The sequence below is a fragment of the Scyliorhinus torazame genome, chromosome 10, assembly GCF_047496885.1.
Source record: "Scyliorhinus torazame isolate Kashiwa2021f chromosome 10, sScyTor2.1, whole genome shotgun sequence".
Lineage (NCBI taxonomy): Eukaryota > Metazoa > Chordata > Chondrichthyes > Carcharhiniformes > Scyliorhinidae > Scyliorhinus > Scyliorhinus torazame.
In genome coordinates, this window is record NC_092716.1 from 2,401,891 (window position 1) to 2,425,741 (window position 23,851).

General features: G+C 49.4%; 1 protein-coding gene across 1 annotated transcript in view; it reads left to right on the top strand.

Moving 5' to 3' along the window:
* The first annotated feature begins 19,326 nt into the window (after positions 1-19,326).
* The window catches only part of il17c (interleukin 17c), a 32,119-nt gene continuing 27,594 nt past the window's right edge, over positions 19,327-23,851 (top strand). Inside the window, exon 1 of the mRNA XM_072466777.1 lies at positions 19,327-19,341. Coding sequence (XP_072322878.1) covers positions 19,327-19,341 — 15 coding nt within the window. The remainder of the gene's footprint in view (positions 19,342-23,851) is intronic.

Below are 23,851 nucleotides of genomic sequence, written 5' to 3' on the forward strand. Positions count from 1 at the left end.
ACTTACGAATCCTAGTTCATGTTTCTCTTAAGGTGCACGTTCTCCCCGTGTCTGCGTGGGTTTCCTCCGGGGGCTCCGGTTTCCTCCCTCAGTCCAAAGACCTGCAGGTTAGGTGGATTGGCCATGATAAATTGCCCTTAGTGACTAAAAAGGTTAGGAGGGGTCATTGGGTTACGGGGACAGTGGAAGTCCGGGCGTAAGTGGGTCGGTGCAGACTTGATGGGCCGAATGGCCGCCTTCTGCACTGTTTGCTCTATGATATAGCCCTGTGACCCCATCTAACCTTTTGGACACTAAGGGACAATTGATCATGGCCAATCCACCTAATCTGCACATCTTTGGACTGTGGGAGGAAACCCACGCAGACACTGGGAGAACGTGCACGCAGACACTGGGAGAACGTGCAGACTTCAGTCACCCGAGGGTAATTGAACCCGGGTCCCTGGTGCTGTGAGTCAGCAGTGCTAAACACTGCTACCGTGCCACCTGCTTCTACCATGCTGGTGTATCGATAAGTATCTGTATTCCTCTGATATTGTGCCCAAGGGACAATAGCATTCAATCAACGGAAACATGACATCCAAGACTAGTTGCCTTCCTCACCCAGTGTCCATGTGCATTGGTTTTCAGCAAGATTTACTGGGTTTTTAAAGCGGGAATCCAGTCCAGTCGACTTTTCTCTTGTCCCCGCCAGCATTAATACCAGTTGTCAAGTCTCTAGCTTTGCTTGGATCAGCAAACACCGCCAGGGAGTGAATCGGGGTCTTTTCCAAAAATAGCTTTTTACGGGTATTTAAATTAGATGCTTTGATGCTTTAGATTAAAGTAATATTATTTACCAGTAACGAGGAAATCTGTTTGGGTGGCAGGACTAGAAGAGTATGTAATTTATTGATGTCGGTTGTTACTGTGACAAAACATGAACAGGAGCTCATTTAATTTTACCTTTGATACATCCAGATATTGGCATGCAACAAGTATTATGTAGCAAATTGTAACGTTGCACAGAAGGGCCCCTCGCTGATGCAATTACATATGGTGAAATATCCACTCAGAACCTTAAATTGGTTAAATCTGTGCAGTCGGAGTATTCTCCATCCTATGTTAATGCAGTTTCCATACACTCTGCAATGTTAGTGTCCCTATTGACACGAGGGAGATTGACTCCCGACTGAAGGACAGATCTGAGGTGTTCAAGACAGACGACCCTGACCTATACAAGAAATCCAGGTACGACCTCCGCAAAGCCATCCAAGATGCCAAGAGAGAATATGAAACCAAGCTAGAGTCACAGACAGACTCTTGGCGGTTGTGGCAAGGACTAAACAACATAATGGGCTACAAAGCGAAGCCGAACAGTATCTCTGGCAGCAGCGCACCCCTTCCCGATGAATTCTATGCTCGGTTCGAGCAGGTAACCAACAATCCGCTGGCGAGTGCCCCAACAGCCCATAATTCACCATACCCACCATCACAGCTTCCGAAGTCAGATTGGCCTTCCTGAAAGTGAACCTTCGGAAGGCGACGGGCCCGGACGGGATCCCTGGTCGTGCACTCAGAGCCTGCGCGGACCAGCTGGCAGAGGTATTCGCGGACATCTTTAACCTGTCCCTACTCCATTCTGAGGTCCCCACCTGCTTCAAGAAGACCACCATCATACTGGTACCAAAGAAGAACCAGGCAACGTGCCTCAATGACTACCGTCCAGTGGCCCTGACTTCAGTCATAATGAAGTGCTTCAAGAGGTGGATCATGAAGCGCATCACCTCCATACTCCCAGAACGCCATGATCCACTGCAATTCGCATACCGCTGCAACTGGTCCACGTCAGACACCATTTCCCTGGCCCTACACTCATCCCTAGAGCATCTCGAAAACAAGAACTCCTACATTAGACTCCTATTTATTGACTACAGCTCCGCCTTCAACACCATAATCCCAGCCAAGCTCATATCAAAGCTCCAAAACCTAGGACTTGGCTCCCCACTCTGCAACTGGATCCTCGATTTTCTGACCCACAGACCGCAATCAGTAAGAATTAACAACAGCTCCTCCACAATAGTCCTCAAAACCGGGGCACCGCAAGGCCACGTACTTAGCCCCCTACTCTACTCCCTGTACACACACGACTGCGTGTCAAAACTTGGTTCCAACTCCATCTACAAGTTTGCTGACGATACGACCATAGTGGGCCGGATCTTGAATAACAACGAGTCCGAATACAGGAGGGAGATAGAGAACCTAGTGGAGTGGTGTAGCGACAACAATCTCCCTCAATGCCAGCAAAACTAAAGAGCTGGTCATTGACTTCAGGAAGCAAAGTACTGAACACACCCCTGTCAGCATCAACAGGGCTGAGGTGGAGATGGTTAGCAGTTTCAAATTCCTAGGGGTGCACATCTCCAAAAATCTGTCCTGGTCCACCCACGTTGACGCTACCACCAAGAAAGCACAACAGCGCCTATACTTCCTCAGGAAACTAAGGAAATTCGGCATGTCCACATTAACCCTTACCAACTTTTACAGATGCACCATAGAAAGCATGCTATCGGGCTGCATCACGGCCTGGTATGGCAACTGCTCGGCCCAGGACCGCAAGAAACTTCAGAGCGTCGTGAACACCGCCCAGTCCATCACACGAACCTGCCTCCCATCCATTGACTCCATCTACATCTCCCGCGGCCTGGGGAAAGCGGGCAGCAGAATCAAAGATCCCTCCCACCCGGCTTACTCACTCTTCCAACTTCTTCCATCGGGCAGGAGATACAGAAGTCTGAGAACCCGCACAAACAGACTCAAAAACAGCTTCTTCCCCACTGTCACCAGACTCCTAAATGACCCTCTTATGGACTGACCTCATTAACACTACACCCTGTATGCTTCATCCGATGCCAGTGCTTATGTAGTTACATTGTATATGTTGTGTTGCCCTATTATGTATTTTCTTTTATTCCCTTTTCTTTTCACGTACTTAATGATCTGTTGAGCTGCTCGCAGAAAAATACTTTTCACTGTACCTCGGTACACGTGACAATAAACAAATCCAATCCAATCCAATCAATGCCTGCAGTATCATCCTGTTCTCCTCGGTGTCTGTGCAGCCTGCTGTCAGTGTGTATGTGCAGTACAGGCCTGTCATATACAGGCTCATTAACCTCAATTTTCTCTTCATAGAAATTAATGTACCTGCTGTGCATTTAAACCAATTGATTTTGTAAAGTTGGAGGATGTGGGTTTATATGGTGCGGTCGAAGCCTGAATATTAAACTGGAATCTGCCTCCTGGAGGAAACTTGCTGAAGCGCAGCTTGAGGCACAGCCTGAACAGATCAGTTCATTGAGCAGGTGAATGAAATGAAAGGGCTATTCTCTCTGTGAAGGAGAGTGTAAATGTTAGCCGACAAATCAGGCAGCTCATCAACCTTTTCTGTGAGTTAACCTAAGTTGAACATTTATTTTACACAGCGAGGTGTGTCAGATTCCTTGGTTTTTCAGAGCGCCGAGTATTTCAGCTTTTGCAAGAAAACTTTCATACAAAAGCAAAATAGTGCGGATGCTGGAAATATTCTAATGAAAGTCCATTGCTAATTCTTTTTCTCAACTCAGTTGCCAGAGTCTAGTTTTTAAAATAGTGTATTATTTGCGTCTTCACCAGGGCTCCTAAATCCACCAGCTGCCTTTCTTAATACCACTGTAGATAAACATGTACTAATAATAATCTTTATTGTCACAAGTAGGCTTACATAACACTGCAATGAAGTTACTGTGAGGAGTGAATGGGAGTGATCTGTCCACACTAGTACTCAATTGGTGCATGTTCCTGACCTCAGCTGTTTAAGTTCTGACTACTTTGCAGCGAACCTTGGCTGACATGAGATATTTTAATTGTGGGTTGAGAGTGCGAACAGCATCACACCATAATACTGAATTTTACTGTCTCCAGTGACATGGAGCCCAGGCGGGAAACCAGAAACCTTGTGACAAGTTTCCAAGGTGCAAGTGTTGATTTCAGGAGAAGTTTCTCAATTACTCGTTCCTCCAGTCACCCCCACTCACCAGCCCTTAACCCAGAGCCTGCAATACCATGGAGGAATGTGACCCGCCTTTCTGTGTAAAATAAATGTTCTGCTTAGGTTAACTCACGGAGAAGCAGATAACAGCACAAAGGTTGATGAGCTGACTGATTTTTACAGAGTTGGTACAATTTCAAATCTAAAGGCAGTGTTGCTTTGAGGAGTCTGTGGACTCTGACAACTCAGCTGGTTTGTACAGAGGTCTGTGTAAGGCAGCTGTGATTAATATTCCTCTGCTGCTTGTGCTGTTTCTCAATGTTTCTTTCTATGAAGAGTTTTATATTAATTGTAGCAATTGTATAAAATCTCTTAACCCCTTTGTGTTCCCCCTCTCTGTAATCGGATGGTCCAAATTCCAGTCCATAAAATAAACTATCTCTTGTCTAAGCTAGTAATAATAATCTTTATTATTATCACAATTAACACTGCAATAAAGTTACTGTGAAAATCCCCCAGTCACCACACTCCGGCGCCTGTTCGGGTACACAGAGGGAGAATTCAGAATGTCCAATTCGCCTAACAGCACGTCTTTCGGGACTTGTATCTTTATTCCCTCAACTACACTTTCATGTGATTGATGTGAATGAAATATTTTCACTTGTATGTAACCCTACATTTCTGAATCAGGGAAACTCCCACTTGATGCTGTAACTGTGAAGTTATTTTAGAAAGAATTGGCATAGATGATTGCTACTTCTGGCAAGTTGCCAGTGTTTAAACAAGGGCCAAGTTATGCAATAATCCTGTAATAAATCCACCTGCATTGATTGACATAGCAGCTGCTGCAGAGTACACACCTATCAACGGCTTACTGAGTTAGTGTTGATGATGGGATATTGGTGGTGTGTTCTGGGCTGTGACGTATTGGTGAATTTGTAGTTGAAGAATGGACGAGGCCACTTGGGATTGTGTGAGCAGTACAGCAATAAAGTCACACAGCCTCATATCTGAGGCACACAGTTGCAAAATAGTTGTTCAAGCTTTTCTCAGCCCCAACGAACTGCCGATATCTCAATTGTAGCGGCCCATATTCCTTAATCCTACCAACTCACCTTCTCTCCATGCCCCAATCCCATTTTGAATGAGAGATTAAAAGAGAGGGACGGAATGAAATAAGATGTCATTTTTTTTCCTGAAGAGGTGGAGAGGATTGTTTTTGTCTTGACCAGCTCATTTCACACACACATTCTAATGCATTAATCACCAAACGTATCAGTAAATGATTAATTCAAAATTTATCGTCTCTCCCGTGGAAAATGTTTGCAATGTGACCTGTGGAAAATACTTCTGCACATTTACAACATCCACAGTTTTCACACCCTCAGCTCATTTGAATGATTCACTTCCAACCACAGCGTTCCTCAATATTGAAAGTTCACTAAACAGAAATAATCTGTCCAATGTCGCCTTTGTTATTTTATTAATAAATTTAGAGTACCCAATTATTTTTTCCAATTAAGGGGCAATTTAGCGTGGCCAATCCACCTAACCTGCACATCTTTGGGTTGTGGGGGTGAGACCCACCCGGACACAGGGAGAACGTGCAAACTCCACACGGATAGTGTCCCAGGACTGGGATCAAACTTGGGTCCTCAGCGCCAAGAGGCCGCAGTGCTAACCACTGTCCCACCGTGCAGCCAAACTTTTCATTTTTAAGTTTATTTTGCTTCATTTTTATTTCCAAATTTTTAATTAAAACTTTCTCTGCATATTTTGTTCTCTTCCTAACCATCTGCTGTTATTTCTGATCAATTTTAGAATCAGCATGACAAGATAATTCAGGGTTGCAATTCTAAATTACCTGTAAGGTAATGTCCCCATCAAACACTGCCAGGACAGGTACAGCAAGGTGGCGCAGTGGTTAGTGCTGCTGCCTCACGGCGCCAAGGTCCCAGGTTCGATCCCGGCTCTGGGTCACTGTCCGTGTGGAGTTTGCACATTCTCCCCGTGTATGCGTGCGTTTCGCCCCCAGAACCCAAAGATGTGCAGGGTAGGTGGATTTGCCACGCTAAATTGCCCCTTAATTGGAAAAAATTAATTGGGTACTCTAAATTTATCACAAAAAAAGGACGACACTGTCCCCGACAAATACTCCCACGACAGGAACAGCATGGGGTAATACACAGAATAAATCTCCCTCTGCACTGTCCCAATTAAACACTCCCAGGACAGGTACTGTACAGGGTTAGATACAGGGTAAAGGCCCCACTACACTGTCCCCATCAAACACTTCCAGGACAGGTACAGCACGGGGTTAGATACAGAGTAAATCTCCCTCTACACTGTCCCCATCAAACACTTCCAGGGCAGGTACAGCACGGGGTTAGATACAGAATAAATCTCCCTCTACACTGTCCCCGTCAAACACTTCCAGGACAGGTACAGCACGGAGTTAGATACAGAGTAAAGCTCCCTCCACACTGTCCCCATCAAACACTCCAAGGACAGGTACAGCACAAGGTTCGATAAAGAGTAAAGGTCCCTCGACACTATCCCCATCAAACATTCCCAGGACAGGTACAACACTGGGTTAGATACAAAGTAAAGCTCCATCTCCACTGCCCCCATCAAACACTCCCAAGACAGGTACAGCCCCGGGGTTAGATACAGAGTAAAGCTCCCTCTACACGATCCCATCAAACACTCCCAGGACAGGTACAGCATGGGATTAGATACAGAGTAAATCTCCCTCTACACTGTCCCCATCAAACACTCCCAGGACAGGAACAGCACGAGGTTAGATACTGAGTAAAGCTCTCTCTGCACTGTCCCCATCAAACACCCAAGGACAGGCACAGCCCGGGGATAGATACAGAGTAAAGCTCCCTCTACACTATTCCATCAAACACTCCCAGGACAGGTCATGCACGGGGTTAGATGCAGTGTAAAGCTCCCGCGACACTGTCCCTGTCAAATACTCCCAGGACAGGTACAGCACGGGGTACAGTGTGACTCAGAGGCAGAGCAGACAGGGAGAAGTTGCTGAACACAGTGGGTCTGGTGGCCTGAAGTGCATATGTTTTAATGCAAGAAGTATTACGGGTAAGGCAGATGAACTTAGAGCTTGGATGAGTACTTGGAACTATGATGTTGTTGCCATTACAGAGACCTGGTTGAGGGAAGGGCACGATTGGCAGCTAAACATTCCAGGATTTTGATGTTTCAGGTGGGATAGAGGGGGATGTAAAAGGGGTGGCGGAGTTGCGTTACTGGTTAGGGAGGATATCACAGCTGGACTATTGGAGGACACCTCAGAGGGCAGTGAGGCTATATGGGTAGAGATCAGGAATAAGAAGGGTGCAGTCACAATGTTGGGGGTTTACTACAGGCCTCCCAACAGCCAGCGGGAGATAGAGGAGCAGATAGGTAGACAGATTTTGGGAAAGAGTAAAAACAACAGGGTTGTGGTGATGGGAGACTTCAACTTCCCCAATATTGACTGGGACACACTTAGTGCCAGGGGCGTAGACGGGGCAGAGTCTGTAAGGAGCATCCAGGAGGGCTTCTTAAAACAATATGTAGACAGTCCAACTAGGGAAGGGGCAGTACTGGACCTGGTATTGGGGAATGAGCCGGGCCAGGTGGTAGAAGTTTCAGTAGGGGAGCATTTCGGGAACAGTGACCACAATTCAGTAAGTTTTAAAGTGCTGGTGGACAAGGATAAGAGTGGTCCTAGGGTGAATGTGCGAAATTGAGGGAAGGCTAATTATAACAATATTAGGCGGGAACTGAAGAACCTAGATTGGGGGCGGATGTTTGAGGGCAAATCAACATCTGACATGTGGGAGGCTTTCAATTGTCAGTTGAAAGGAATTCAGGACTGGCATGTTCCTGTGAGGAAGAAGGATAAATACGGCAATTTTCGGGAACCTTGGATAACGAGAGATATATTGTAGGCCTCGTCAAAAAGAAAAATGAGGCATTTGTCAGGGCTAAAAGGCTGGGAACAGACGAAGCCTGTGTGGACTATAATGAAAGTAGGAAGGAACTTAAGCAAGGAGTCAGGAGGTCTAGAAGGGGTCACGAAAAGTTGTTGGCAAATAGGGTTAAGGAAAATCCCAAGGCTTTTTACATGTACATAAAAAGCAAGAGGGTAGCCAGGGAAAGGGTTGGTCCACTGAAGGATAGGCAAGGGAATCTATGTGTGGAGCCAGAGGAAATGGGCGAGGTACTAAATGAATACTTTGCATCAGTATTCACCAAAGAGAAGGAATTGGTAGATGTTGAGTCTGCAGAAGGGTGTGTAGATAGCCTGGGTCACATTGAGATCCAAAAAGACGAGGTGTTGGGTGGCTTAAAAAATATTAAGGTAGATAAGTCCCCAGGGCCTGATGGGATCTACCCCAGAATACTGAAGGAGGATGGAGAGGAAATTGCTGAGGGCTTGACAGAAATCTTTGGATCCTCACTGTCTTCAGGGGATGTCCCGGAGGACTGGAGAATAGCCAATGTTGTTCCTCTGTTTTAGAAGGGTAGCAAGGATAATCCAGGGAACTACAGGTCGGTGAGCCTTGCTTCAGTGGTAGGGAAATTACAGGAGAGAATTCTTCGAGACAGGACCTACTACCATTTGGAAGCAAATGGACCCATTAGTGAGAGGCAGCATGGTTTTGTGAAGGGGAGGTCGTGTCTCACTAACTTGATAGAGTTTTTCGAGGAGGTCACAAAGATGATTGATGCAGGTAGGGCAGTGGATGTTGTCGATATGGACTTCAGTAAGGCCTTTGACAAGGTCCTTCATGGTAGACTAGTACAAAAGGTGAAGTCACACGGGATCAGGGGTGAGCTGGCAAGGTGGATACAGAACTGGCTCGGTCATAGAAGGCCGAGAGTAGCAATGGAAGGATGCTTTTCTAATTGGAGGGCTGTGACCAGTGATGTTCCGTAGGGATCAGTGCTGGGACCTTTGCTGTTTGTAGTATATATAAATGATTTGGAGGAAAATGTAACTGGTCTGATTAGTAAGGTTGCTGACGACACAAAGGTTCGTGGAATTGCGGATAGCGATGAGGACTGTCAGAGGATACAGCAGGATTTAGATCGTTTGGAGGCTTGGGCGGAGAGATGGCAGATGGAGTTTAATCCGGACAAATGTGAGGTAATGCATTTTGGAAGGTCTAATGCTGGTAGGGAATATACAGTGAATGGTAGAACCCTCAAGAGTATTGAAAGTCAGAGAGATCTAGGAGCACAGGTCATTGAAAGGGGCAACACATGTTGAGAAGGTAGTCAAGAAGGCATACGGCGTGTTTGCCTTCATTGGCCGGGGCATTGAGTATAAGAATTGGCAAGTCATGTTGCAGCTGTATAGAACCTTAGTTAGGCCACACTTGGAGTATAGTGTTCAATTCTGGTCGCCACACTACCAGTAGGATGTAGAGGCTTTAGAGAGGGTGCAGAAGAGATTTACCAGAATGTTGCCTGGTATGGAGGGCATTAGCTATGAGGAGCGGTTGAATAAACTTGGTTTGTTCTCACTGGAACGACGGAGGTTGAGGGGCGACCTGATAGAGGTCTACAAAATTATGAGGGGCATAGACAGAGTGGATAGTCAGAGGCTTTTCCCCAGGGTAGAGGGGTCAATTACTAGGGGGCATAGGTTTAAGTGAGAGGGGCAAGGTTTAGAGTAGATGTACGAGGCAAGTTTTTTACACAGGGTAGCGGGTGCCTGGAACTCGGTACCGAAGGAGGTGGTGGAAGCAGGGACGATAGTGACATTTAAGGAGCATCTTGACAAATACATGAATAAGATGGGAATAGAGCGATAATGGACCCAGGAAGTGTAGAAGATTGTAGTTTAGTCGGGCAGCATGGTCGGCACGAGCTTGGAGGGCCGAAGGGCCTGTTCCTGTGCTGTACATTTCTTTGTTCTTTGTTAAAGCACCCTCTACACTGTCCCCATCAAACACTCCCAGGACAGGTACAGCACAGGATTAGATACAGAGTAAAACTCCCTCGACACTGTCCCCATCAAACACCTCCAGGAAAGGTACAGCATGGGATTAGATACAGAGTAAAGCTCCCACTACACGGTCCCCACCAAACACTCTCAGGACAGATACAGCACAGGGTTAATTACAGAGTAAATCTCCCTCTACACTGTCCCCATCAAAAACTCCCAGGACAGGTACAGACGGGGTTGGATACAGAGTAAAGCTCCCTCCACACTGTCCCCATCAAACACTCCAAGGACAGGTCATGCACGGGGTTAGATGCAGAGTAAAGCTCCCTCTATACTGTCCCCGTCAAACACTCCCAGGACAGGTAGAGCACGGGTTTAGATACAAAGTAAAGCTCGCTCTATACTGTCCCCATCAAACACTCCCAGGACGAGAACAGCACGGGGTTAGATACAGAGTAAAGCTCCCTCTACATTGTCCCCATCAAACACTCCCAGGACAGGTACAGCACGGGGTTAGATACAGAGTAAAGCTCCCTCTACACTGTCCCCATCAAACACTCCCAGGACAGGTACAGCACAGGGTTAGATACAGAGTAAAGCTCCCTCTACATTGTCCCCATCAAACACTCCCGCGACAGGTACAGCACGGGGTTAGATACAGAGTAAAGCTCCCTCTACACTGTCCCCATCAAACACCCAAGGACAGGTACAGCCCGGGGTTAGATACAGAGTAAAGCTCCCTCTACACTATTCCATCAAACACTCCCAGGACAGGTCATGCACGGGGTTAGATACAGAGTAAAGCTCCCTCGACACTGTCCCCGTCAAATAGAACATAGAACATAGAAAATACAGCACAGAACAGGCCCTTCGGCCCACGATGTTGTGCCGAACCTTTGTCCTAGATTAATCATAGATTATCATTGAATTTACAGTGCAGAAGGAGGCCATTCGTCCCTTTGAGTCTGCACCGGCTCTTGGAAAGAGCACCCTACCCAAACTCAACACCTCCACCCAACACCAAGGGCAATTTTGGACACTAAGGGCAATTTATCATGGCCAATTCACCTAACCTGCACATCTTTGGACTGTGGGAGGAAACCGGAGCACCCGGAGGAAACCCACGCAGACACGGAGAGGATGTGCAGACTCCGCACAGACAGTGACCCAAGCCGGAATCGAACTTGGGACCCTGGAGCTGTGAAGCAATTGTGCTATCCACAATGCTACCGTGCTGCCCTTAAGAACAAATAAATCTACACTCTATCATTTTACCGTAATCCATGTACCTATCCAATAGCTGCTTGAAGGTCCCTAATGTTTCCGACTCAACTACTTCCACAGGCAGTGCATTCCATGCCCCCACTACTCTGGGTAAAGAACCTACCTCTGATATCCCTCCTATATCTTCCACCTTTCACCTTAAATTTATGTCCCCTTGTAATGGTTTGTTCCACTCGGGGAAAAAGTCTCTGACTGTCTACTCTATCTATTCCCCTGATCATCTTATAAACCTCTATCAAGTCGCCCCTCATCCTTCTCTGTTCTAATGAGAAAAGGCCTAGCACCCTCAACCTTTCCTCGTAAGACCTACTCTCCATTCCAGGCAACATCCTGGTAAATCTCCTTTGCACCTTTTCCAAAGCTTCCACATCCTTCCTAAAATGAGGCGACCAGAACTGTACACAGTACTCCAAATGTGGCCTTACCAAAGTTTTGTACAGCTGCATCATCACCTCACGGCTCTTAAATTCAATCCCTCTGTTAATGAACGCGAGCACACCATAGGCCTTCTTCACAGCTCTATCCACTTGAGTGGCAACTTTCAAAGATGTATGAACATAGACCCCAAGATTTCTCTGCTCCTCCACATTGCCAAGAACTCTACCGTTAACCCTGTATTCCGCATTCATATATGTCCTTCCAAAATGGACAACCTCACACTTTTCAGCGTTAAACTTCATCTGCCACTTCTCAGCCCAGCTCTGCATCCTATCTATGTCTCTTTGCAGCCGACAACAGCCCTCCTTACTATCCACAACTCCACCAATCTTCGTATCGTCTGCAAATTTACTGACCCACCCTTCAACTCCCTCATCCAAGTCATTAATGAAAATCACAAACGGCAGAGGACCCAGAACTGATCCCTGAGGTACGCCACTGGTAACTGGGATCCAGGCTGAATATTTGCCATCCACCACCACTCTCTGACTTCTGTCGGTTAGCCAGTTCGTTATCCAACTGGCCAAATTTCCCACTATCCCATGCCTCCTTACTTTCTGCAGAAGCCTACCATGGGGAATCTTATCAAATGCCTTACTAAAATCCATGTACACTACATCCACTGCTTTACCTTCATCCACATGCTTGGTCACCTCCTCAAAGAATTCAATAAGACTTGTAAGGCAAGACCTACCCCTCACAAATCCGTGCTGACTATCCCTAATCAAGCAGTGTCTTTCCAGATGCTCAGAAATCCTATCCTTCAGTACCCTTTCCATTACTTTGCCTACCACCGAAGTAAGAATAACTGGCCTGTAATTCCCAGGGTTATCCCTAGTCCCTTTTTTGAACAGGGGCACGACATTCGCCACTCTCCAATCCCCTGGTACCACCCCTGTTGACAGTGAGGACGAAAAGATCATTGCCAACGACCCTGCAATTTCATCTCTTGCTTCCCATAGAATCCTTGGATATATCCAGTCAGGCCCGGGGGACTTGTCTATCCTCAAGTGTTTCAAAATGCCCAACACATCTTCCTTCCTAACAAGTATTTCCTCGAGCTTACCAATCTGTTTCACACTGTCCTCTCCAACAATATGGCCTCTCTCATTCGTAAATACTGAAGAAAAGTACTCGTTCAAGACCTCTCCTATCTCTTCAGACTCTCTACACAATCTCCCGCTACTGTCCTTGATCGGACCTTCCCTCGCTCTAGTCATTCTCATATTTCTCACATATGTGTAAAAGGCCTTGGGGTTTTCCTTGATCCTACCCGCCAAAGATTGTTCATGCCCTCTCTTAGCTCTCCTAATCCCTTTCTTCAGTTCCCTCCTGGCTATCTTGTATCCCTCCAATGCCCTGTCTGAACCTTGTTTCCTCGGCCTTACATAAGTCTCCTTTTTCCTCTTAACAAGACATTCAACCTCTCTTGTCAACCATGGTTCCCTCACTCGACCATCTCTTATTTGCCTGACAGGGACATACCTATCAAGGACACGTAGTACCTGTTCCTTGAACAAGTTCCACATTTCACTTGTGTCCTACCCTGACAGCCTATGTTCCCAACTTATGCACTTCAATTCTTGTCTGATAACATCGTATTTACCCTTCCCCCAATTGTAAACCTTGCCCTGTTGCACACACCTATCCCTCTCCATTACTAAAGTGAAAATCACAGAATTGTGGTCACTATCTCCAAAATGCTCCCCCACTAACAAATCTATCACTTGCCCTGGTTCATTACCAAGTACTAAATCCAATTATGCCCCACCTCTGGTCGGACAATCTACATACTGTGTTAGAAAAGCTTCCTGGACACACTGCACAAACACCACCCCATCCAAACTATTTGATCTAAAGAGTTTCCACTCAATATTTGGGAAGTTAAAGTCACCCATGACTACTACCCTGTGACTTCTGCACCTTTCCAAAATCTGTCCCTCCACATCTCTGCTACTATTGGGGGGCCTATAGAAACCTCCTAACAAGGTGACTGCTCCTTTCCTATTTCTGACTTCAATCCATACTACCTCAGTAGGGTGATACTCCTCGAACTGCCTTTCTGCAGCTGTTATACTATCTCTAATTAACAATGCCACTCCCCCACCTCTTTTACCACCCTCCCTAATCTTATTGAAACATCTATAACCAGGGACCTCCAACAACCATTTCTGCCCCTCTTCTATCCAAGTTTCCGTGATGGCCACCACATCGTAGTCCCAAGTACTGATCCATGCCTTAAGTTCACCCACCTTATTCCTGATGCTTCTTGCGTTGAAGTATACACACTTCAACCCATCTCCGTGCCTGCAAGTACTCTCCTTTGTCAGTGTTCCCTTCCCCACTGCCTCATTACACGCTTTGGCGTCCTGAATATCGGCTACCTTAGTTGCTGGACTACAAATCCGGTTCCCATTCCCCTGCCAAATTAGTTTAAACCCTCCCGAAGAGTACTAGAAAACCTCCCTCTCAGGATATTGGTGCCCCTCTGGTTCAGATGCAACCCGTCCTGCTTGTACAGGTCCCACCTTCCCCAGAATGTGCTCCAATTATCCAAATACCTGATGCCCTCCCTCCTACACCATTCCTGCAGCCACGTGTTCAGCTGCACTCTCTCCCTATTCCTAGCCTCGCTATCACGTGGCACCGGCAACAAACCAGAGATGACAACTCTGTCTGTCCTGGCTTTTAACTTCCAGCCTAACTCCCTAAACTCGTTTATTACCTCCACACCCCTTTTCCTACCTATGTCATTGGTACCAATGTGCACCATGACTTCTGGCTGCTCCCCCTCCCCCTTAAGGATCGTGAAGACACGATCCGAGACATCCCTGGCCCTGGCACCCGGGAGGCAACATACCTTCCGGGAGTCTCTCCCGCAACCACAGAATCTCCTATCTATTCCCCTAACCATTGAATCTCCTACTACTATTGCTTTTCTATTATCCCCCCTTCCCTTCTGAGCCCCAGAGCCAGACTCAGTGCCAGAGACCTTGCCGCTAGGGCTTTCCCCCGGTAGGTCATCCCCCCCCCCAACAGCATCCAAAACGGTATACTTGTTTTGAAGGGGAACGGCCACGAGGGATCGCTGCACTGTCTGCCTGTTTGTTTTCTTCCCCCTGACTGTAACCCAGCTATTCTTGTCCTGTACGTTAGGTGTGGTTACCTCCCTGTAACTCTTCTCAATCACCCCCTCTGCCTCCCGGATGATCCGAAGTTCATCCAGCTTCAGCTCCAGTTCCCTAACACGGTCTTTGAGGAGCTGAAGTTGGGTGCACTTCCCGCAGGAATAGTCAGCGGGGACACCGGTGGTATCCCTCACCACCCACATCCTACAGGAGGAGCATGCAACTGGCCTAGCCTCCATCCCCTCTTACCTTACAGAATATAGCTGCCCTGTGGACCAACTGGACCTCCAATCTCCGACTCTGCTCCCAGTCAGCTGCACCCTCTGTGAACTCCTGGCTCCCTTCTCGCTCTTTGCGGAAATGTCGGAAACAAAATGAAAGGAGCACCTTACTCCCTCCTCACCTAACTCCCAGGACAGGTACAGCACTGGGTTTGATACAGAGTAGAGCTCCCTTTACACTGTTCCCATCAAACACTCCCAGGACAGGTACAGCACTGGGTTTGATACAGAGTAAAGCTCCCTCTGCACTGTCCCCATCAAACACTCCCAGGACAGGTACAGCACTGGGTTTGATACAGAGTAGAGCTCCCTTTACATTGTCCCCATCAAACACTCCCAGGACAGGTACAGCACTGGGTTTGATACAGAGTAGAGCTCCCTTTACACTGTCCCCATCAAACACTCCCAGGACAGGTACAGCACTGGGTTTGATACAGAGTAAAGCTCCCTCTACACTGTCCCCATCAAACACTCCCAGGACAGGTACAGCACTGGGTTTGATACAGAGTAAAGCTCCCTCTACACTGTCCCCATCAAACACTCCCAGGACAGGTACAGCACGGGGTTAGACACAGAGTAAAGCTCCCTCTACACTGTCCCCATCAAACACTCCCAGGACAGGTACAGCACGGGGTGAGATACAGAGTAAAGCTCCCTCTACACTGTCCCCATCAAACACTCCCAGGACAGGTACAGCACGGGGTTAGATACAGAGTAAAGCTCCCTCTACACTGTCCCCATCAAACACTCCCAGGACAGGTACAGCACGGGGTTAGACACAGAGTAAAGCTCCCTCTACACTGTCCCCATCAAACACTCCCAGGACAGGTACAGCACGGGGTTAGATACAGAGTAAAGCTCCCTCTACACTGTCCCCATCAAACACTCCCAGGACAGGTACAGCACGGGGTTAGATACAGAGTAAAGCTCCCTCTACACTGTCCCCATTCAAATTCCCAGGACAGGTACAGCACGGGGTTAGATACAGAGTAAAGCTCCCTCTACACTGTCCCCATCAAACACTCCCAGGACAGGTACAGCACGGGGTTAGATACAGAGTAAAGCTCCCTCTACACTGTCCCCATCAAACACTCCCAGGACAGGTACAGCACGGGGTTAGATACAGAGTAAAGCTCCCTCTACACTGTCCCCATTCAAATTCCCAGGACAGGTACAGCACGGGGTTAGATACAGAGTAAAGCTCCCTCTACACTGTCCCCATCAAACACTTCCAGGACAGGTACAGCACCGGGGTTAGATAAAGAGTAAAGCTCCCTTTACACTGTCCCCATCAAACACTCCCAGGACAGGTACAGCACGGGTTAGATACAGAGTAAAGCTCCCTCTACACTGTCCCCATCAAACACTCCCAGGACAGGTACAGCACGGGGTTAGACACAGAGTAAAGCTCCCTCTACACTGTCCCCATCAAACACTCCCAGGACAGGTACAGCACGGGGTTAGATACAGAGTAAAGCTCCCTCTACACTGTCCCCATCAAACACTCCCAGGACAGGTACAGCACGGGGTTAGATACAGAGTAGAGCTCCCTCTACACTGTCCCCATCAAACACTCCCAGGACAGGTACAGCACGGGGTTAGATACAGAGTAAAGCTCCCTCTACACTGTCCCCATCAAACACTCCCAGGACAGGTACAGCACGGGGTTAGATACAGAGTAAAGCTCCCTCTACACTGTCCTCATCAAACACTCCCAGGACAGGTACAGCACGGGGTTAGATACAGAGTAAAGCTCCCTCGACACTGTCCCCATCAAACACTCCCAGGACAGGTACAGCACGGGGTTAGATCCAGAGTAAAGCTCCCTCGACACTGTCCCCATCAAACACTCCCAGGACAGGTACAGCACGGGGTTAGATCCAGAGTAGAGCTCCCTTTACACTGTCCCCATCAAACACTCCCAGGACAGGTAGAGCACGGGGTTAGATACAGAGTAGAGCTCCCTCTACACTGTCCCCATCAAACACTCCCAGGACAGGTACAGCACGGGGTTAGATACAGAGTAAAGCTCCCTCTACACTGTCCCCATCAAACACTCCCAGGACAGGTACAGCACGGGGTTAGATACAGAGTAAAGCTCCCTCTACACTGTCCTCATCAAACACTCCCAGGACAGGTACAGCACGGGGTTAGATACAGAGTAAAGCTCCCTCGACACTGTCCCCATCAAACACTCCCAGGACAGGTACAGCACGGGGTTAGATCCAGAGTAAAGCTATCTCGACACTGTCCCCATCAAACACTCCCAGGACAGGTACAGCACGGGGTTAGATCCAGAGTAGAGCTCCTTTTACACTGTCCCCATCAAACACTCCCAGGACAGGTACAGCACGGGGTTAGATCCAGAGTAGAGCTCCCTTTGCACTGTCTCCTGCTGTACGTCAACCATTTGCTGTGGTACTGAAACAGACAGATTGCAAAAATACCAAGTGAAGTTCCTGCTCCATGGTAATTTAGTTCCCAGGGTTCTTATCGTCAGTGAGAATACAACGGGATTGGTTTGTTGCATTCTCAGTTCAGTTCTTATTTTGTTGTCAATTACCTCCACCTGCCCCAGGTGAGAAGTGGTTGACCGGAGTTTTGTTCATTTCTCAAAAGTCTGACACTAGAAAATGTTTTCACGTGTGCCAGTCTCCTAATCAAACTGTTAAAAACGCCATTGACATTTGTATTTCACTAATTGGAATACAGCTCATTTACCCGAGATAGACTGGCTCGAGGCAAAGTTTAATGTTCCCGAATGTCACCACTTTGCTGTGATCTCTGATCTCTGATCTATTCCCCCACAGGTTTGTTTCTCTGTTTCTTGAAAGCCTAAATAATCCCCGGTTATCCCTCTTGTTCATTCTCAACTCTATTAAAAAAATGTTTTTAAACACTGGTCAAATGGATTCTGAACTTGCCCCCTCCAGGATATCCTTTCCTTCCAACACTGCAATGTCTTCTATAATCAGTACTCTCGCTTTCTTTCCATTCTGTAACGGAAAATAACTGAAACTGTTGAATGATGATGAAATTTAGCTGTATATTAATAAGTTTACATCCTTGTTCATGTCTGCTACAGTTGTGTAGGAAGGGCTGAGTATGACAATGTGAATCAAGGAAATGGAACTTTTGTAATAGTTTCATGCGATGTGAGTGTTGAAGATAAGGGGCCAGTATTTGATGCCCATCCCTAATTGTTCTTTAGAAGATGCTGCTAAGCTGCATTTTTGAACCGCTACAATCCAGAGGTTTGTTATAATTGAGTGTCTCACTCGGCCAATTCAGAGGCAGCTAAGAGTTGACCACATTGCTGTGGGGCTGGAGTCACATGTAGCCAGACCGGGTAAGGACGGCAGATTTCCTTCCCTAAAGGACATTAGTGAACCAGATGGGTTTTTACGACAATCGGCAATGGTTTCATGGTCACCATTACTGAGAGTAGCTTTCAATTCCAGATTGATCGGTGTAACTGTGTGTCACACTGTCTACCATCCTCCAGTCTGAAAACTACCATTTACCACACCCAGGCGCAATTCTCTCCAAAAGAGTCGCCTCCAGCAGAAAGTATGGTGTGGTTTCCGCTGGGTGGGTTGGCACAATCACAATCACAATCCAATCCCACTTTGTCATTATTTGCAGGCGGGCCTGTTTTGCCCCAACATTGAGAGGGGAGGGGCGTAAAACCCCCAGCAAATCTGGCTCCTCGGAGATTGGGGAAGGATTTGTAAAGTGGCAGGTTGCTGCTGTCAGGGAGCAGTGCCAGGGCGCTATCCAGCCATGTCCCAGACCACCCAAGGGCTACAAAGGCCTCTGAGGCCCCTGGATTGGTCATCGCACTTCAGAGAAGAAGGCGAAGCCCTTCAGAGTTAATGAACCGTGAAATGCTACAAAAACAAACAAAGCTAATGTCTCCTTTGAAATAACCTGGAACTGTCAATCAAGAGGCTCATAAAAGTTAATGGGCCATGAAATTGAATGTAAACAATGCAGTTCAAAGCTTTTAGGCATCTCAGCAAGCACAGAGGCTTGAAAATGTTTACGGACATGGAATGTAAATAAAGCACTTCAATGCTCTTCAAGCAACAAAGAGAAGACTGTGGAGGCAGTCCACATCCCAGGGGAGGCCTTCAACCTGCACCCCTCAAGCCTGAGCCCTCCCAACCACATCTCCCCTGAAGGATCCCTTTCAGCACCCTGGCAGAAGCTGCTTTTCCCATGGGAACCCTGAAGGTAAGTGTGCAGATTGTACACACCTCCTTGTTCCCGCTCGGAGCCCAAGGTGTCTGGTCCCTAGTTTTAAGGACCAGTAGTGATTTTCACCCGGGTGACTCCCTGATGAGATGGGGGGGCGGATTACATACTGGGATGCCACTGCATTTGACTTCAATCTCACTAATGTCACTGAAATGAATAGAAGTGAGTTCTGATCAGGTTTCTGGGCCAGATACTGGTCATGCCAGACTGGAGCAGGCCGGGACCATCAGAAACTGTTTCATTCCCACTGCACATTCCTTTTGAGGCCTCTGTCTCTCTCTCCCTCTCTGTCTCTCTCTCTCCATTCCTGTCTCTCCCTCTCTATCTCTCTCTCTAGTTCTCTCTCCTCACACTCCCTCTCTGTCACTCGCTTTCTTTCTGTCTCTCGCTCTCTCTCTCTCTCTCATTCTCTCTCTCTATCTCTCACACCCTGTCTCTCACTCTGTCTCTCACTCTCTCTTTCTCTCTCTGTCTCTGTATCTCTCTTTCTCTCTCATTATCTCTTTGTCTCTTCCTCTCTCATCTCTCCCTCTGTCTCTGTCTCTCCCATGCTATCTCTGTCTCCCTCTATCGGTCTCTCTTTGTCTCTCTCTCCCTCTATATCTCTGTCTGTCGATCTCTATCCCTTTCTCTCTGTCTCTCTCCGTCATTCTCTCACTCTCTCTCTCTGTCCCTCTCTCTGTCTCTGTCTATCTCTCTCTCTCTCCCTGTCTCACTCTCTCCCCCTCTCTCTGTCTCTCTCTTTGTCTCTCTCACTGTCTGTCTCTCTGTCAGTTTCATCCTCTCTCTCTGTCTCGCTCTCTCTTTGTCTCTCTCCCTCTGTCTCTCTCTCTCTCTCTTCCCCTCTCCGTCTCCCTCCCTCTCTCTCTCCCTCCCCCTCTCTGTCTCTCCCTCTTTTTGTCTCTCTCTTTCTGTCTCTCTCTTTCTCCCTCTCTCTCTCTCTCTCTCTGTCACCCTCTCTCTCTCTCCCTCCCTCTCTCCCCTCGCTCTCACTCTCCCTCCCCTCTCTCTCCCCCTCCCCCTCCCCTCTCTCTCCCCCTCCCCCTTTCACTCTCTCCCTCGCTCTGTCTGTCTCTCTGTCTCTATATCTCTCTCTGTCTCTCACCCTCTCACTCTCTGACTCCCTCTCTCTGTCCCTCCCTCCCTCCCTCTCTCTCTCTAGTTCACTCTATCTCTCCTGCACACTCGCCCTATCTTTTCTGTCTCTCTGTCTCCATATCTCTCTCTGTCTGTCTATCTCTCTCTCTCCCTCCCTCCCTCTCTCTCTCCCTCCCCCCCTCTCTCTCCCCCTCCCCGTCTCCCCCTCACTCTCTCTCTCCCTCGCTCTGTCTGTCTCTCTGTCTCTATATCTCTCTCTCTCCCTCTCACTCTCTGACTCCCTCTCTCTGTCCCTCCCTCTCTCTCTAGTTCACTCTCTCTCTCCGTCACTCTCTCCCTCTCTTTTCTGTCTCTCTGTCTCCATATCTCTCTCTCTCTCTGTCGGTCTATCTATCTCTCTCTCTCTCTCTGTCTCTCTCCCTCCCCCTCTCTCTCGCTCTGTCCCTCTTCCTCTTTGTCTCTCTCACTGTGTGGTCTCTGTCATTCTCACCCTCTCTCCCTCCCCCCTCACTCCCTCTCCCTCTCTCTCCCCCCCCCCCCCCACTCTCTCTCCCTCACCCCTCTCTCTCCCTCCATCCCTCATCCCTCCTCTCTCCCTCCCCCCTCCCCCTCACCCCTCTCCCTCCCCCCTCTCTCCCTCCCCCCTCTCTCCCTCCCCCTCTCTCCCTCCCCCTCTCTCCCTCCCCCCTCTCTCCCTCCCCCCTCTCTCCCTCCCCCTCTCTCTCCTACCCCCTCTCCCTCCCTCCCTCTGTCTCCCTCCCTCTGTCTCCCTCCCTCACTCCCTCTGTCTCCCTCTCTCTCCCTCACCCTCTCTCCCACCTCTCTCTCACTCCCCCACTCTCTCTCACTCCCCCACTCTCTCTCACTCCCCCACTCTCTCTCACTCCCCCACTCTCTCTCACTTCCCCCACTATCTCTCACTCCCCCCTACTCTCTTCTTCCCTTTCTCTCCCTCCCTCGCTCCCCCTGTCTCTCTCCCCCAATCTCTACCTCTCTCTCTCCCCCCTCTCACTCTCACTCTCCCTCCCCCTCCGTCTCTCCCCCTCCCTCTCACCCCCTCCCTCTCTCTCCCTCCATCCCTCCCTCCCTCACTCTCTGCCTCCCTCCCCCTCTCTCCCTCCCTCCCCCTCTCTCTCCCTCCCCCTCTCTCCCTCCCTCCCTCCCTCTCTCCCTCCCTCTCTGCCTCCCTCCCTCTCTCCCTCCCTCTCTCTCCCTTCCTTCCTCTCTCTCTCTCGCTCTTCCTCCCTCCCTCCCTCCCTCCCGCTCTCTCTCTCTCTCTCCCTCCCTCCCTCTGTCTCCCTCCCTCCCTCTGTCTCCCTCCCTCCCTCTTTCTCCCTCCCTCCCTTTCTCTCTCCATCCCTCCCTCACCCTCCCTCCCTCTCCCTCCCTCTCTCTCCCTCTCTCCCTCCATCCCTCCTCCCTCCCTCCCCCTCTCTCTCTCCCCCTCTCTCTCCCCCTCCCTCCCCCTCCCTCTCTCCCCGACCCCCTCTCTCCCTCCCTCCCACCTCTCTCTCCCTCCCTCCCTCCCCCTCTCTCTCCCCCCTCTCTCCCTCCCCCTCTCTCTCCCTCCCTCCCTCCCTCTCGCTCTCCCTCCCTGCCTCCCTCCCTCTCTCTCTCCCTCCCTCTCCCTTCCTTCCTCTCTCTCTCTCGCTCTTCCTCCCTCCCTCCCTCCCCCTCCCACCCTCTCTCTCCCTTCCACCCTCTCTCTCCCTTCCTCCCTCTCTCTCTCTCTCTCTCCCTTCCTCCCTCTCTCTCTCTCTCTCTCCCTCCCTCTGTCTCCCTCCCTCCCTCTTTCTCCCTTCCACCCTCTTCCTCCCTTTCTCCCTCCATCCCTTTCTCTCTCCATCCCTCCCTCACCCTCCCTCCCTCTCACCCTCCCTCCCTCTCTCTCCCTCGAACCCTCCTCTCTCCCCTATCCCTCCCTCTGTCACCCTCCCTTCCCTCCCTCCCTCTCTCCCTCCCCCTCTCTCCCTCCCCCCCTCCCTCCCTCCCTCTCTTCCCCCTCCCTCTTTCCCCCTCCCTCTTTCCCCCTCTCTCTTCCCCCCTCTCCCTCCCCCTCCCTCCCCCTCCCTCCCCCTCACCCTCCCCCCCCTCTCCCTCCCCCTCACCCTCCCCCTCCCCCTCACTCTCCCTCCCCCTCTCTCTTTTCCCTCCTCTCTCTTTCCCCTCCTCTCTCTTTCCCCCTCTCCCTCTCCCTCCCCCCTCTCTCCCTCCCCCTCTCTCTCTCTCCCTCCCCCCCTCTCTCCCTCCCCCCTCTCTCCCTCCCCCCTCTCTGTCCTACCCTCCCCCCTCTCTGTCCCTCCCCCTCTCCCTCTCCCCCCCCTCCTCTCTCTCCCTCCCTCCCCCTCTCTGTTCTTCCCTCCCCCCTCTCTGTCCCTCCCCCCTCTCCTTCTCCCCCCCCCCCCCCCCGCCTCTCTCTCCCTCCCCCCTCTATAGCCACCTGGGTTGGCCACTTCCCGACTTAAAATGGAGATCCACAAAGGCTGCAGGGAAATTCAGCCAACACAGGCAAAAAATAGCAAGTGCAAAAATCCTGTGTATTAAAACTTGCAGGAACCCAGACAGCACTGAAACTCACAGCCATCTGCATACTAATGAGCGATCCCCGGGAACAATCGAAACATTTAAGGTGAATAAGACCAAGCCAGACTCCTCGGTGCCAGCAGGAGCCAAGACAAAGGAAGGCCGACGGACACTCAGGGACCGCCCAGCGATCAGGGAACGGCTCCGGTATTGGAGAAATCGATCCAAGTGATCGGAACGTAGTCCAATCACTTGGAACCAGATACGGGGTCCGCCCCAAACGGCGGGAAGCCCCTGGGGACTATAAAATAAAGCCCCCAAGTTCAAATCGGTCTTCTTGGCAGGGTCACTCAGCAGCGAATCAACCCTTGAGAGCGAACTGCTAAGCTGCCGCATCAACAACGTAAGTCTCCAGTCAACGCTCGCTACGAGATAGGCGCTCCGAGCTACCAGTCCATACCAGCTTTTGAATCCTGCAGACTCAGAATCGAACGAAAGGCCATTTGTTCCCCTGACCTGGTGGGCCAGTTCCGAAGCTAAGTACAGGCCTTTTAGTGATAGAGATAGCCTAGAAAGTAGAGTTTATGCACGAGTAGTGATTTACTGTGTATAATAAATGTGTTTTGATTTGAATCTTACTAATTGGTGCGTTGAGTTATTGATCAGTACAAAGAACAAAGAAATGTACAGCACAGGAACAGGCCCTTCGGCCCTCCAAGCCCGTGCCGACCATGCTGCCCGACTAAACTACAATCTTCTACACTTCCTGGGTCCGTATCCCTCTATTCCCATCCTATTCCTGTATTTGTCAAGATGCCCCTTAAATGTCACTATCGTCCCTGCTTCCACCACCTCCTCCGGTAGC